The sequence below is a fragment of the Hipposideros armiger genome, unplaced genomic scaffold, assembly GCF_001890085.2.
Source record: "Hipposideros armiger isolate ML-2016 unplaced genomic scaffold, ASM189008v1 scaffold_521, whole genome shotgun sequence".
Taxonomy (NCBI): Eukaryota; Metazoa; Chordata; class Mammalia; order Chiroptera; family Hipposideridae; genus Hipposideros; species Hipposideros armiger.
The window spans coordinates 1,126,045-1,140,902 of record NW_017731871.1 but is presented as its reverse complement, the minus strand read 5'-3'; the positions used below and the strand labels follow the sequence as shown (position 1 = coordinate 1,140,902).

The 14,858-nt window shown below is 40.4% G+C and overlaps 1 protein-coding gene across 1 annotated transcript in view; it reads right to left on the bottom strand.

The window, feature by feature from the left end:
* Positions 1-14,473, bottom strand: part of LOC109396421 (cadherin-like and PC-esterase domain-containing protein 1) — a 27,807-nt gene extending 13,334 nt beyond the window's left edge. Inside the window, exon 1 of the mRNA XM_019668211.1 lies at positions 13,361-14,473. Coding sequence (XP_019523756.1) covers positions 13,361-13,609 — 249 coding nt within the window. The 5' untranslated portion in view covers positions 13,610-14,473. The remainder of the gene's footprint in view (positions 1-13,360) is intronic.
* Between the last annotated feature and the right edge of the window lie 385 nt (positions 14,474-14,858).

Here is a 14,858-nt window from a genome sequence, read left to right as displayed (position 1 = left end):
GCAATGATGGTGCCAACTTGGGCCGGTGAAGCAACATGCTCCACAACTAGATTGAAGAACAAAACGACAGCAACTTGTCTGTTCCCCTTTCCCCAATTCCCTAGCACTGTTCCCATTCCCCCAATTCCCCAATAAAATCTTTAAAAAAAAATGTGTATACACTTTTTTGATACCCTGTGTGTGTGTGTGTGTGTGTGTGTGTGTGTGTGTGTGTGTGTGTGTATACTCGCGGGATGTTAAGTACAGCATAAGAAATATAGTTAATAGTATTATAACAGCTCTATATGGTGTCAGAAGGGTAGTGGACAGAGGGGATTATCACTTTGTTAGGAGTGTAAATGTCTAATTATTACATTGCTTTATGCTCCTGAAACTAATTTTTTAAAAACTGAGTACAGTTTAAGAGACCTCTGGGACAACATCAAGCGTAACAACATTCACTTCCTAGGGGTACCAGAAGGAAAGGAGAGAAAACAAGGGATTGAGAATCTATTTAAAGAAATAATGACTGAAAACTTTCCTAACCTGGCAAAGGAAATAGTCATACAAGCCCAGGAAGCACAGAGAGTCCCAAACAAGATGAACCCAAACAGGCCCACAAGACACATTATAATTAAAATGGCAAAGGTTAAAAACAAAGAGAGAATCCTAAAAGCAGCAAGAGAAAGGCAACTAGTATCTTATAAGGGAGCTCCCATAAGATTGTCAACTGATTTCTCAACAGAAACTGCAGGCCAGAAAGAATTGGCACAAAATATTCAAAGTGATGAAAAGTAAGGATCTACAACCAAGACTACTCTCCCCAGTAAAGCTATCATTTAGAATCAAAGGACAGATAAAGAGCTTCCCAGACAAGAAAAAGCTAAAGGCGTTCGTCACCACCAAACCAATATTACAAGGAATCTTAGAGGGACTTCTTTAAGACCAAAAAAAAAAAAAATCAAAGATCTGAATAATAAAATGACAATAACTACATATCTATCAACAATTACTTTCAATGCTTCAATTAAAAGACATAGGGTGGCTGAATGGATAAGAAAACAAAACCCTCACATATACTGCCTACAAGAGACTCACTCCAAACTGAAAGATACACACAGACTGAAAGTAAGGGGATGAAAAACATTATTTCATGAAAATGGAAAGGAAAAAAAAAAAAAAAGCTTGGGTAGCAATATTTATACCAGAGAAAATAGACTTTAAAACACTGACTGTAACACAAGACAAAGAAGTATCCAGTAATACCACTTCTGGGTACTTATTCAAAGAAACCCAAAATGCTAATTTGAGGGGACATGTGCATCCATGTGTTCATTGCAACACTGTTTACAATTGCCAAGATGTGGAGGCAGCCTGGGTGTCCATCAAAGGATGAATGGATAAAGAGGAGGTGGTACATTTATACAATGGAATATTGCTCAGCCATGGATGGAAATGGGTTCTTGTCATCTTTGGTGGCCTGGATGGACCTGGAGGGTGTTGTGTTGAGTGGAGTGTGTCAGACAGATGCATTGTGATTCTGCTTATATGTGGAATCTAAAGAACAAAACAAACAAACAGAAACACATTCATAGATATAGAGAACATTTTGATGGTTGCCAGATGGGAAGGTGTTGAAGAGTTGGGTGAAAAAGGGGACGGAATTAAGAAGTGCAAACTGGTAGTTACAAAATAGTCATGGGGATGTAAAGTTAAGCACAGGGAATATAGTCAATAATATGGTAATAACTATGTATAGTGCCAGGTGGATACTAGACTAGTCAGGGGGATCACTTCTTAAATTATATAAATGTCTAACCAATATGCTGTACCCTGAAATTATTATAAAATAATATTGAATGTTAACTATAATTGAAAAATCAAAAGGAGGGAAGAAGGTGAAGGGGTCCAAATTTCCAGGTATAAAACAAATAATCATGAGGATGCAATATACAGCATATGCTCAGTAATATTGTGATAGCGTGGAATGGTGTCAGATGGTTGCTGGACTTATGGTGATCAGTTCTTTAGGTATATAAATGTTGAACAACTATGGTGTGCTCCTGAAACTGACATAATGTTGTATGTTAGCTATATTTTTTAATAAAAATCTAAAAAAACAAAAAAAAGAAAATATATAGTCCCTTATAAAAGGAAGGCACATTTAAATATCTCTTAAAGGTTTTCTTTTTATAAAAGAACCGCTTGACAAGTTAAAATAGCTTAAATTGTGAAAAGGAAACTGAGGTATGTTAAAAATTTTAAGCTTATTGGAGCAAAACTCTATTTGAATGAACTACAAGTGGTTAGGAGTGCTCGGTTTGCCCCAAGCCCCCTAGAGAAACCAAGGGAAAGACTCACATAGAGAAGGTACGGAAGCAAAGAAAGGAAATCACTTGATTGGCTCTACCCTTGAGGCATTTACAAGCTTAGATTTGGGTTTGCTTACAAAGGGCACCCGAGCATTAGAGCCACTTTAGTCTTATGGCCTCCTTGTTTAATTCATTTAACAAAGTAAAAACCTTAAAAATTTTAATGATATGATTTTATAGGGACTCCGTCAAATTACATGTGGAATATGAAAAAGGTAGTGTTTATGTATTAGGGATATTAAAGTATTTAAAAATAATCAGTCGCCTGCCATTTTTACGATGCTTCTCTGATAAAAACCCAGTGTTTGAGTAAACATATTGTGAACAATATATATCCATCGACAGCATATATACAATGAACGTATTTCTTGGATGTGGCTGCTAGATGAAATTTAGATAGTTTGCTAATTGCACAACTAAATATGATTTAATTTTATACTTTACTATAATGTTCTATAATCAAATTCACACTGAAGATATAAAAAGCCTTTTATCACATTACATTCCCTCTTTTTGGCTTCAAAAATATGGTCACCACGGTCTAGTCTTACGGCTTTCAATAATATTCACTTACTAAATTCCTGCACTCCCATTTTCCTTCTCCATTCCAATCCTCATTCTCTCCTCTCTGCTCTCCTAACCATGATGCCTGCTGCTCTTCCTCCCATCATCCTCCTCCCCAGGTAAGACTTCGGCTCTCCTCCCAGCCCTGCGGTCCTCTCTGCATCTCACCACCGCAAACACGTGACCCCGGGCTTCTGCAGGAGGCCACTGCAAAGCAATCTGTGCGGCCGGGCCTGGACTCTGAGCCCCACCGCAAACACGCCCCACTCTGGCCAGGGTGTCGGCCTAATAAAACAACTGCAGATATAAGGGTGGAATTCAGGCACTGAATTGGGAATAAGGTTTTCCATCCACTGCCCATCCAGTCACCACATTCATCCCCTCTGGGAGAGGAGGACAGGTTCCCGAACCATCTCCACGTGGTAATATTGTCCATCCCATGCACACAGCATCTCTGACTCCTGTGTTCTCCCCTCAGCTTTCACGTCCCTGTACCAACAAGTTCAACTAGATTCCCCCCAGCAATCCAGGGGCCCCGGGAACTGCACAGGTGGTTAAGGATGAAAGCCAACACACTCTCCATGCAGGTGGCCCCACATCTCCAGGGCAGCAAAGGTCAGGTCCAGTTCTGGGTTGGATGGAAGGCTTCACGGTAGGGGCACACACATCACCAACTCAGGGACTGTGCCTCATCCTACCCACGTGGGGGTCAAAGTGCTAAGAAGAATGGGGGAGTGAGTGGGAAATATTCAGGCATAAAAGAAACTTCCTGCCTTCTATCAGATTCATGCACCAAGTTTTCTTAAGTACACATTTGCTCCTAGGCACTTCCTCTGTGCCCTGGCTTACTCTGAGCACCCTTGTTCACTTTGCATGGCTTCCTCATCTTGTCCCACTGGCCAGTACTAATAGACAACCGAGGCTCTCCTCAGTGATGACCCTGGGTGACACTTCTTTCACCCTGCCTGAGCCCTAAGAGCCCTGTTTCTCCTCCAGAAGCCTCCACCCAGCCTACCCTGATCCTGCTGCTGTTGACAGAGGCTGCACTGTCACATCAACACAGCGTAACACAACCTCACATATCCTTTCCAAACTCTAGCTTAGAGCTCTCAAAACTACACACTCAATCTTGGATGCTTACGTTTTTGATGGCCAACGTTTTACTTTAAAAATAAAAAATAGGCAGGATGACAATATCTAGTAATACCACAACATAAGCACTATCTCTAGAGAAAAGAATAAGACATCATTTAATATTGTTCTTAAATTTGCAACTCCCTAGGCTCTATGACCTCCTCTTCCCCCCTTTAGGGAATGAACTGTATTGCAGAGTAGCATTTGGCTTCCTTCTGTGACTGGCTAGGAAAATGAGCTCCCTTCCTAGAGGTCCAGTTCATTCTTAAAAGGCCCAGCAGAAGGTCTCACAGGCCAGACCTAAGGAAGAAACCATCTCTTCTAACGCATCAGAAGGCTTTGATCTCAGGAAAGCAGGTGCTGAGGACATCTTATAAATGGAGGGGTACTTGGATGGGGAAAGACCAGAATTTAAGAATTCAATCAGAAATACAAAAGAAGGATTTAAGGACTGCTGACCACCATAAGAAGTCCGACACACGGGACACACAGCATGAATTATACTAGATCCCATCCATCCATTCCTTCAACCTGTTATGTGCCAGGCAGTGTGTAAACTTGATCGCCATTGCTTCTTTAAAAGAAGAAGAATTAGTTTATCTCCTTTCCCCTATCTTTTTCCACTCTTCCACCAGAAAGAAAATTAACTCTGCCTCAAGTTGATCTACCTTTAAAATAGCTTATGCATCACTAAAATGCTTGGATAAATAGGTTTGCTTGTGCGTAGGAAGCTTCAAATGTGTTATTAATGTTTTCACAATTTACTCAGGAAAAAAAAACAGTAAGTGAGGAAAAGCCCACTAGAAATCACTTCTGCTCTCTGGGTGTGTCCAGTAAGGGAAGGTTTACTGCTCAATATGAAAGATGACTTTCTGGTTGATACTTTTCTAAGGTCAGGTAGTTCCTGTACTGCTACAGAAAAGTGAATTTCCTGTTCCGTTTTTTCTGGAGTATTGGTGCACTATGGCTAAATTAATGCTAGATTTTCCACTGGGGAAGAACTAGGCTGAGAGCTGAAACTATTGGAATGCTATTACACTTCCTATCACTTGTTAAAGAAACAGTAAAACATCATGAGGAAACTCAATTGTGACGGTACAATTTTGGACTCTAGTGGCATTTTGAAACATAACTGCATAACTTGACATTTGAATAGCACATTACACTATAACTTTAAAATGAAAAAAGTATTTCTGGTATTCCTGGTGCTCACATTTATGTTGCTTATATGCATTCTTTTCCCTTAATAGGTGAAAATGAGAAATATTTTCATGACATTATCCTGTGAGATGTAGGAAATTAATTGAACAACAGGCTGTGAGGTTAAGGGGGGCTCTAATGCCCCAGCGATCTACATGAGCAACTCCAAATCTAAGCCTATAAATGCTTCAAGGTTATGAACTTGAAACTTAAGAACAACCAATCACAGCTAACTAAGCTTTAGTCAATAGCCAATCGATACTTTCCTAGTTTTGCTTCTGCCTTTTCTTTATAAAAGTCTCTCCCCTATCTCCTGTCAGTGCAAGGTTCCTAACAACTTTTGGTTTGGTGCTGCCTGATTTGAATAGATTTTTGCCCAAATAAACTCCTAAAATGTTTAATATGCCTGTTTAGCTTTTAACAGGTGTAATAATGCTTATTCTCCTACATTTTATAATCTCAGTGTTTTCCAAAGCACTCAGGTACAGTGTCTAATTTGATCCCATAACATCTCTGCAACAGACATTTCCATCCTATGCCACAGTCTAGGAAAATGAAGCCCAAAGGAGTCACTTGTCCATGGTCATGCAACAGTTCAGCATTGGAACTGGGTCCCCATCAGTGCTTGTCCTCTTTCGCCTGGAGAGAGTGAGTGGAGCACCGCAGGCTCTGCCTCAGACACATGGACCTTTAACAGGTGGTTCAGAAGGTTTCCAAAAGTCTGTACCAATACCCGAATGGCACCCACGTTTTCTTATGTCAAAATAAATAAGAAACCCCATGACGTTGGAGCCATGTTACTGTTTAAATCAATTCTATTTTCTCCCCATAGGTTAGTCACTATCACTGGGCTCTGTCCCTTGCCTGACTCTCCAATCCTGAATTGGCCACTTTTTCCCAGATCACTCTCTTAGGCATAGTCAGAATATACTTAGGACAGAAAATACCAGCTTCTATTTGTCAAGATCAGCTGTGAGGTGTGTTGTAAGAAATTACCTCTAAAAAGAATTAAAATAAAATTTGTAAATAATTTACAGTGTATACTCAGGGAAGGTGTGCCACATTCCCACTGCTTTCAGTCAAACCCTTGACTGAGCGAGAGAGGAAGGAAGTATTGTGCGGAACCCTGGCAATCCCAATGGAACGTGCCTGCATTTATTAAGTGTTTCAGAGAGAAAAGCCACTGAAGCCTGCTAGCACAGGACACGCTGACTTAAACATTTGCCTAAGCAAAATCTAATGAAGAAACCCCAAAAGCTGAGAATCAAATATATGTATGACACGTGCCTTCTCGAAACAAATATAATATAAGCCATTTGAAGTGCCTGCTTTTGAGACCAGAGCTTATACCCAACTTCTCAGGGGCAAAGAGGACACAAACATTTATTGAATGCCAAGCCTGGTGGGGCACCATGGTTGGTGTTTTCAGACACGTATTCAGTTCTCCTGAGCAGGCCTTGGTTAGCTCCATTTTTCCAGAGAGAAAATTGAGAGTTTAGAAATTAGGTAAAATTGGCCTATGTCCTACAGCTAGTAAATAACACAGCAGGAACATGAGCCGATGTGCACCAAAGCCCATGTTTGTTCTACAGCATATCTATGCTCTATTAGACTTCTTATTCAGTACACTTCGCATGTTTGATGTTAGACCTTGCTGGAGATAGGCGTACTCCCATTGGCCAAACACAGTCTCAGAGCTCCCCTTAGCAAGTTGCTCTGACTGGCATAGCAGTATAAGCAAACCACAGGGGTGGTATAATCAAGAGTCCCCAAGTAAGGATGAGAGGTAAGAAATGTGTTTCAGAACACATGATTGGGCCCATTCTGTGCTTCCAAACCCATGCGCTCTTCTTCATAAGAATTATTTTGTCCACCTATTATTTTGGATCATAAGCCTCCATTAGTGAATTTAATTGAAAAAATTTCATTAAGGTCCTTATACACAGCAAAGACTCCACTCATCTTTTATCATTATATTCCTTTTTTAACCCTGTGCATGGTAGGTCAAGGTGTTTCAAAATGAGACATTTTGAACAAGTCTCCACAAAGCACAAAAGCTGACAGAGCAGTTTACCTTGCAAATTTCCAACTTTGGTATAGTTTCTGTTAGAGAACAGAAATCCAATTTTAGAACATGAGCTCATTCTTTTAGTACTTTTTTTTTTTTTTAGCTGAGCCATCCTGCCACCTGTTGGCAGCTCAGTGGCTGCTCAACTCGGGCTGGACTCGAACCGCTGTTGCTCAGAGCTCACACACTTGAGCGAGCTCTTAACCAACAGAGCCACTCGGCCGGCCCATGAGCTCATTCTTTTAGTTAGAATGGATTCCTAGAAAAAAAATATCGAAAATAAACCAAAGGGAAAAATTAAACCAAAACATTTCTTTCACCCCAAATGGCCACACACTCAAAGTCGACAACAGGAAGCATTTTCTATAAGAATGTCAGTGTACTTAGTGGTTTCCATGTTGGAGAGTTTATCTTATGTGAGTTCCTAATTCCATTAGAACAAGAAACAGAGAGAAATCAGCAGAAGCCATTGCCACCACTATCTTGAACAAAAAAAACAAACAAAAAAAACCCAGAATGACACCTCTGAACTAATTAATTCTTTGATTTATAGAAAATTTAACATAGCTTGCTTAAATATGAGCTTCATCAAGGCTTCATTAAAATGTATCTAATGTAAACAAATTTAAATTTGTTTAAAATTCTCTCCGTATGAATAATTTTTCACCCATGTGCATATTTCATTACAAAAATTTAACATAGCTCTAATCAACTATCTCAGATATATCCAGGGGCTTTAATTAAATGCTCATCAGTAAGCCCAACTAATTCTATGAAAGTTGCATACCTGCTCCTATGCTAACAACTCCCGAGAGCCTTCTATACATAGACCCCTGTATTTAGATGTTATTGGCATGATTTAAAAAATCTTTACCTTCAAATCTGGTTAAACCACATAAGAGGAAAAGCTCAATTTAAAAAAAATTTTTTTAAGCTGAGCCATTCTGCCACCTGTTGGCAGCTCAGCGGCTGCTCAGCTCGGGCTGAGACTCGAACTGCTGTTGCTCAGAGCTTGTACTCTTGAGCGAGCTCTTAACCAACTGAGCCACTCGGCCGGCCCTGAAAAACTCAATTTTTAGTAGAATTAATCTATTAATAAATGGAAATTGCTTGATAGAAAGAGCAGTTAGACAATGATGACAAAGAAGCCAAGAGAGATGGGAAGTAGAAATAGTTGGGAAACGATGCTGTTTTTTGCTCGTTCTTATGTTTCAATATGGTAGATTCTTGACAATATTTACAGGGCTAATGACCTAACAAGACAAATGAGCTGAAGGGAGCAGGAGAGACAGATGATAACTGATGAAGCAGGTTCAGTGTAGCAAAGGGACAGGATGATTAGCGTTGACCAGAAGTGCAAGAAATGGTGCAGGAGGAGCTCAAGGGATGCTGGTCCAGGAAAAAGATGGAGTGGAGAACCTGAGAGTTCAGCAAAGGCGAAAATGAAAGGGAACACGTTCCTCTCATTTCATTTCCGGGCCTCTGCTCTAAAGTAGGCCTTCTCTGACCCTTAAAGTCATGATTCGGTTATTTATTGTTATATTGACTAGATATTTATTCAGTGCTCACTATGTGCCAGGTGCTGCTTTGGTAGTGAGGGTGCAGCAGTAAATGAAATAAAGTCCCTGCTCTTAAAAAGCTTCTTTTCTATGTAGGGAGACAGGCAGTAAATAAATAAATATATGAATATATATTCCAAAATCTTAACTTCTTTCCCCTACTGCTCTGACCCAACTCATCTCTCTACATCCCCAGCTATAGCATGCCATTAATCCCAGCATCTCAAACTTAATGCAGTATATAGATGATGTATTATAGAGTTGTACACTTGAAACCTATGTTTTATTGACCATTGTCACCCCAATAAATTTTAATAAAATAAAATGCCGGACTTCAATAAAAAAGTTTTCAGCCCAAACTGGAGACCTTGCCCACAGAAAAGCAGATCTGACCCACAGTAACATATCACTTAAAGAAACCAGTGTCAGGCCGGCCGAGTGGCTCAGTTGGTTAAGAGCTCGCTCAAGGGTTTGAGCTCTGAGCAACAGCGGTTCGAGTCCAGCCTGAGCTGAGCAGCCGCTGAGCTGCCAACAGGTAGCAGGATGGCTCAGCTAAAAAAAAAAAAACCCAGTGTCATTCCTCCAGACCAAGAGCACATTTTGATATTTTCTGTGGGTTTTAGAAAGCAAAATTAGCATAACTACTGTATCAGACACTAGATCACCTCACCTCACATACCCTCCAGTGGGCATGATTCGTGCCATTGTTGTGGTAAGCTATGGGCACTGTTTTCACCACCTCTGCCCCCGGGAGTTCCTGTCCTGCACCTGAGAGCTGCCCACTACTGACTGAGAAGCAGGGACCAGCTCACTTTGCCCACGCAGGACTGCACCCACCAAGGCCTGGCTCTCCAGGGGCTGCCCAGAGAGTCCAGAAAACACTACATGGAAGTAGCATGGGGCAGACTCGAACTAATGAAAGACAAAAGAAGGGGAGAGCCAGGAAGTAAACAGCTGGTGCTTCCTGCCTCCCTCCCCCAGTGCCAGTTCTGAGATGCAATAGTTTAATACAGCCTCTCTGCAAATGTCTCCCAATAATCCATCCATTTGTGTTTCCCTCCTTTTTCCCTTTCCCCCCCAACTCTTGCATCCTGGGATTGTACCATCCAATAAACTGTCAGCATGAAGTGTTTGCCTTGGATTCTGTTTCTAGAAAACCTGGGCGAATTTTAGAAACTTGCAAATGGTAAATACATTATGCGTTATTAGAAACACAGAGAAATTAAATAAAACATATGTGTAATGAAAGCATTCATTTATTTGCATTGGGTTATGGGCGGATCCTGGAAAGAGGCGTTGTCAAGAACAGTCATTGAAGGAGAATGAAGTTAAGAAGAAATGGAGAATGAAGAGTCAAGCAACAAAGAAACAGAGTTCTCCTTGTAGAGCATCAACAGGAGATAATCAGAAACACATGGCTATGGTGAGTACAAATGTATTCCCCAAATAGCAAAGTTTCCATTAACGTAGCAGATACGAAGGAGATTTTCTTCCATTGTGTCTGTTTATGTGTTCCTATGTTACAAAATCTTAAAGTGTTAGATTCCAGAAAAATATGTAAATCCACTGAGTGACCTAATTCAGTGAAAACAACTGAAATTGTCTTCCGTTTATGTTACATTGAAATAATTTTAAGACACAGCTAATCATCAGCCAAAATTCAAGCAACTTAACGCTCAGAGAAAACCCAGAAGAAATGACCAAAATACATCTGCTTAGCAAGGCACTTTGGAAAGTTAAAACGGAAAAACAGAATTCAGATTTGGCCAGAAAAAGGGAGAGTACTTCCTCACCATGGAAAGTTGGCATATGCTATACCATGATCTCAATCTGGGCTGAAAACAGTTTAAGACATTGAACTGGATCCCAGTTGTAAAGGTGTGAGGGCACAGTCACGTATCTTTAAATATCTGCTGTCACACAACCGTCTGTTGCTGGCTGATACAATACAAAAGGGTCTTCTCTTGGGAACAACTGAAACCAAAAGACTGGGACATACTTATTGCTCATTCAGGGAAATATGAAAACTGATTCAAGAAATACTTTGAGTATACTTTGGTTTCTGAATTTTATTCCTGGAGACTCTACAGTATTCACTGAATCACTTTCAAATGTCCTCATGTGACTTCTTTAAGATTTTTTTTCCTTTTTTAGATTTATAAATCTAGAAGTAACTTTCCTTTCCTGGAGGGGCCATTAGTTTAAAGCTTAAATGTATTGCTTTTCAAGCATTTTTCATGTTTCTTAGTATTTCTTTAACTCCAAATACCTGAAGGGCATCAGAGAACAGCACACACATACGCACAATATTTTGCATAAAATCTTGGGTTTGGTAGACATCTTATACATCCAAACACTTTCTGGAATCCATGAAGCTTAGGCCAAAACCAGCTGTTTTAAGTAATTTTATAAAGCACTTAAAGATGATGGATACAAGTAAGGGGAAAACGCTAGTAACATGCATATTTTGGTATGCCAATAAAAGTAATAACGAAACCTAAAACTTATAGATAGAAACAAGGCTTTTTATATAAAATACCTAAAAGCTATATTTTAGGTCTTAAGGGAAATCTACATAGTGTCTCATCAGTTATGTTTTAAGTGAGCTTTGTAAGTAGCTGTTTTTGAGAATAATCTATATATTGACTCCGAAGACATATCTTTTTTCCCTTAAGCTATCTGAAATAATATTTAATCTTCAAAATTGGATTATTATTCAATTCTTTTTACATCATATACTACAAAGGGAGCTAATTTATATCTGATTTTAACTAACTTCTCCATGACACTTTCCTTCTAGTTTCCTTCTATCTCCAGTGAAAACTGGCTCTAAACCAATGGCACAAATTAAGTTAAAAATAGAGACACATGGCAAATGTTTGGAAAGTCAGTGTTCATATCTACTGGGCTTCTGGACTGTTGTGAATTTGGAATCTTGCTTATGGTTAAAATATTGAAGACTGTGAACAATTTGAAAAACAAAAAATTCATCACGTTTGGCATTTTTTGGTGAGGAAAATTCTAGAGTAAATGTTTTATATAAGCAACCAATAAGTTTTGGATGGTTTATAAGTAGCAGAAGATCCAAAGCTGAAATGGAATTTTCTGTGACAGCCTACAAATAATAGTTAACATATGCCTAACTTACAGACAAAAGCAAGAGTCACGTAGTCAAGTAGGGAGTGAGAAATCTAAGTTAATGAAGAAAAACCTTTTGTCCATCTCAGCAAAAATTTTAGGTACTTAAAGAGCAAAACCATTTCAACTGTTTTTAAAGAAATGATATTTACTAATATGAGAAACAAACAAGAAGTGACTTTCAAAGTCACAGTTTACACCCATCATAAATGTGATGTCCTCAGAAAACACAAAAAAAGCAAATAAGAGTTAAGTTCATGCTTATATAAATGAACAGAGCATATGCATTCTTCAGTTCCTTTAGAACATTTAATAATTGATTCACACTTGCAGTTGAAGTTTCATCTAGAAGTGTTTTTAGTTATAAGTATGATTTTCTATTTTCTGCATAAGGTATTTCTTGGTCAAGAGTTTCCTGACATTACTGATAAAATAAGTCACTGACTTAAAAGTTTTCAAGTTTCCTTTGTTTTAACCTAATATTATTTTGTATTTAAATAAGTTCTTAGAGTTGTAGTTTCACACTGTTACGAGAACTTTGAATTTACTTCTATTTAGAGCATCAGTCTCACCGTGGGAACCAGGTAGATGTACCATGTCATAATGTGGCCCACCTGAACATCTTTGAGGGTTAGTCATCCTATCTGTAAAATGATGACACACATACCTACCTTCCCTGTCTCACAGGGTCCAGTCTGATATGAAAGACATGAAATGTTTTTAAAACAAAGTGGTAGTCGTGATGGAGGTGTTAGCAGTAATGGTAGCAGTATTGGTATTCATCAAGCAATTCTGCTTCAAACAATCCCATAATCATAGGATTTACTGCAAATATAAGATAGTACTCTATAGATTCCTAAATTGACTTGTTATACTACTTCCTGTAAGTATAAATATCATTGGTTTTGCTACCATGAATTTTGTGTGTGTGTTTCTTTTTTCTTCTCTTTTAGACTGGACTATTTTAAATGTCATCATTTCACTGACAGGAACAAACGGAGTGGTATATGAAAACAGAAATTCTGAGTGTTTTTGATTTACGTTCCTATAAATCTTCTGATCTTAGAATCCTAATATTTTAGGAAGCATTCACATCATTCCCACCTCCTCCAAACTGTCTATTAAGTTGAAATTAAGTGAAATTCTAAGAGATAAAAACTTTCTGGAAGGGAAATAAGTTGAAGCTAGCATGTGTTTCGCTGTCCTAAGGTCACTCTCTGGGCTGTGTATTCTCTGGATCCCTTTCAGAGCTCATGGAAGTTAATTTTAGTTTTATAGGAAGGACAGAGAGAGGCAGGCTGCTATCTTTGCAGAAAATGTCAAGGTTAAGCTGATGACCATCGTACCTTTCTGATTTCCTGAGCACTGCTGGGGAGAACGAAGCACTGTTTGTCTGGAGAGAATCCTTTCTTGCATCTGCTCGTCTGGCTGTCGGTGGGTGTGTTTGGGGCAGCCCCGGGGACAGTGGCTGGGAGCTTTCTCGTCCCTCGCAGTGTCAGGGTCTGGTAGAAGAGACAGATCGCCACCACCAAGCCCACCAAGAAGGGCCGGGGGCAAAACCGCCGACGACAAAGGAACACTGGACGACAGACCATGACCAGTTCAACTTCACTTGGCCCGCATCCACGTTGCCGGAAAAGTCATAGCAGCTATTTTTTGTCAGCATGAAAAATAGAAATCTGTCTTCTTTTTCCACAACTTACATCAAGATTGCTCCATCCCGCTTAAGAACTTTCCGAAGAACCATGCCAAAGAATCATCGGTCCCCAAAGTCTGAGAAGGTTAGTAAAAGCTGTCCCATGGATGACAGAAAATAAAGTGGCTGGCCTGGGTTAAAAAAAAAAAAAAGACATCAAAATAATAAGAGTTGTAACTAATAACCTGAGCGTCCCTCCAGGCTGCCAAACTGTTGCTTCCGGTAATGCCTGATTTTCACAACATCCTTCAACGCACAATAAAGGCTTTACAGGAAAACAGAAGACAACCCCAGCGTAAATCTGGAGCCTAAACACAGCATTGAAAAACGCAGGAGGTTAAAACCCGGAGCGCCTGTAGCACAGCTGGAGACAGGCCAGCCTGCGGGCGCAGCTCTCATTTTCGCTCCGGTTTTAACAGCAGTCCAGCGTTCAGCCTTTCATGTTGCTTAACTGCTTCCCTTCATTCAGTTTTAAATTGCCACTTTCCTGGAAGCATTCACGGCTTTTCACATAAAAAGGGAAGAAACGGTTTGAATGGACATGGTTACTGGGAGGGTTTTGCTTGGGTTTGTTGCATTCCGTTCCAAATTCCAAGTTCTGGGTACTTACTCGGTTTTCATCCTTTCAGTCAGAAAAAAAAAAAAAAAAGTTTCCGTGCTCCCCTAGCGGAGTGTTGAGCAGAGCCACTCGGAAGGAAACACCCAGCGGCGGGGCTCCAATTCATCTCCCACACGCGGACACACACGCGCGCAGACACACAGCGCCACGCGCGCGCCTGCTGCCCTCGGGGCGGGAGCCGGGCCCGCGGGCACCGCAGCCAGAGCGCGGGCGGCGCGGGGCGGGGCTACGGCCCGGGGCTCTCGGGTCCTCGGGGGCAGCTGGAGCGGCGCAGGCTGCTCTGGACACAAACGTGGGCTTCCACAGATTGGAGACGGGGGTGGGAGGGGGCAGCATGTCTCATTCCCCCCGAAATGTGGCTGCCTCCCCAGGGCAGCAGAATGGTAAATACGCACGTGATGTTTGATCCGTTATGTAATTTCTTTTTCCTAACACAACATTGCAAAAACAAGTAGCCCTTCGTCAATTGATGACCAAGGTTGAGGGTGAGATTAGAGCAAACTCTGTGCGTGAGGCGGGAGGCTCTTCA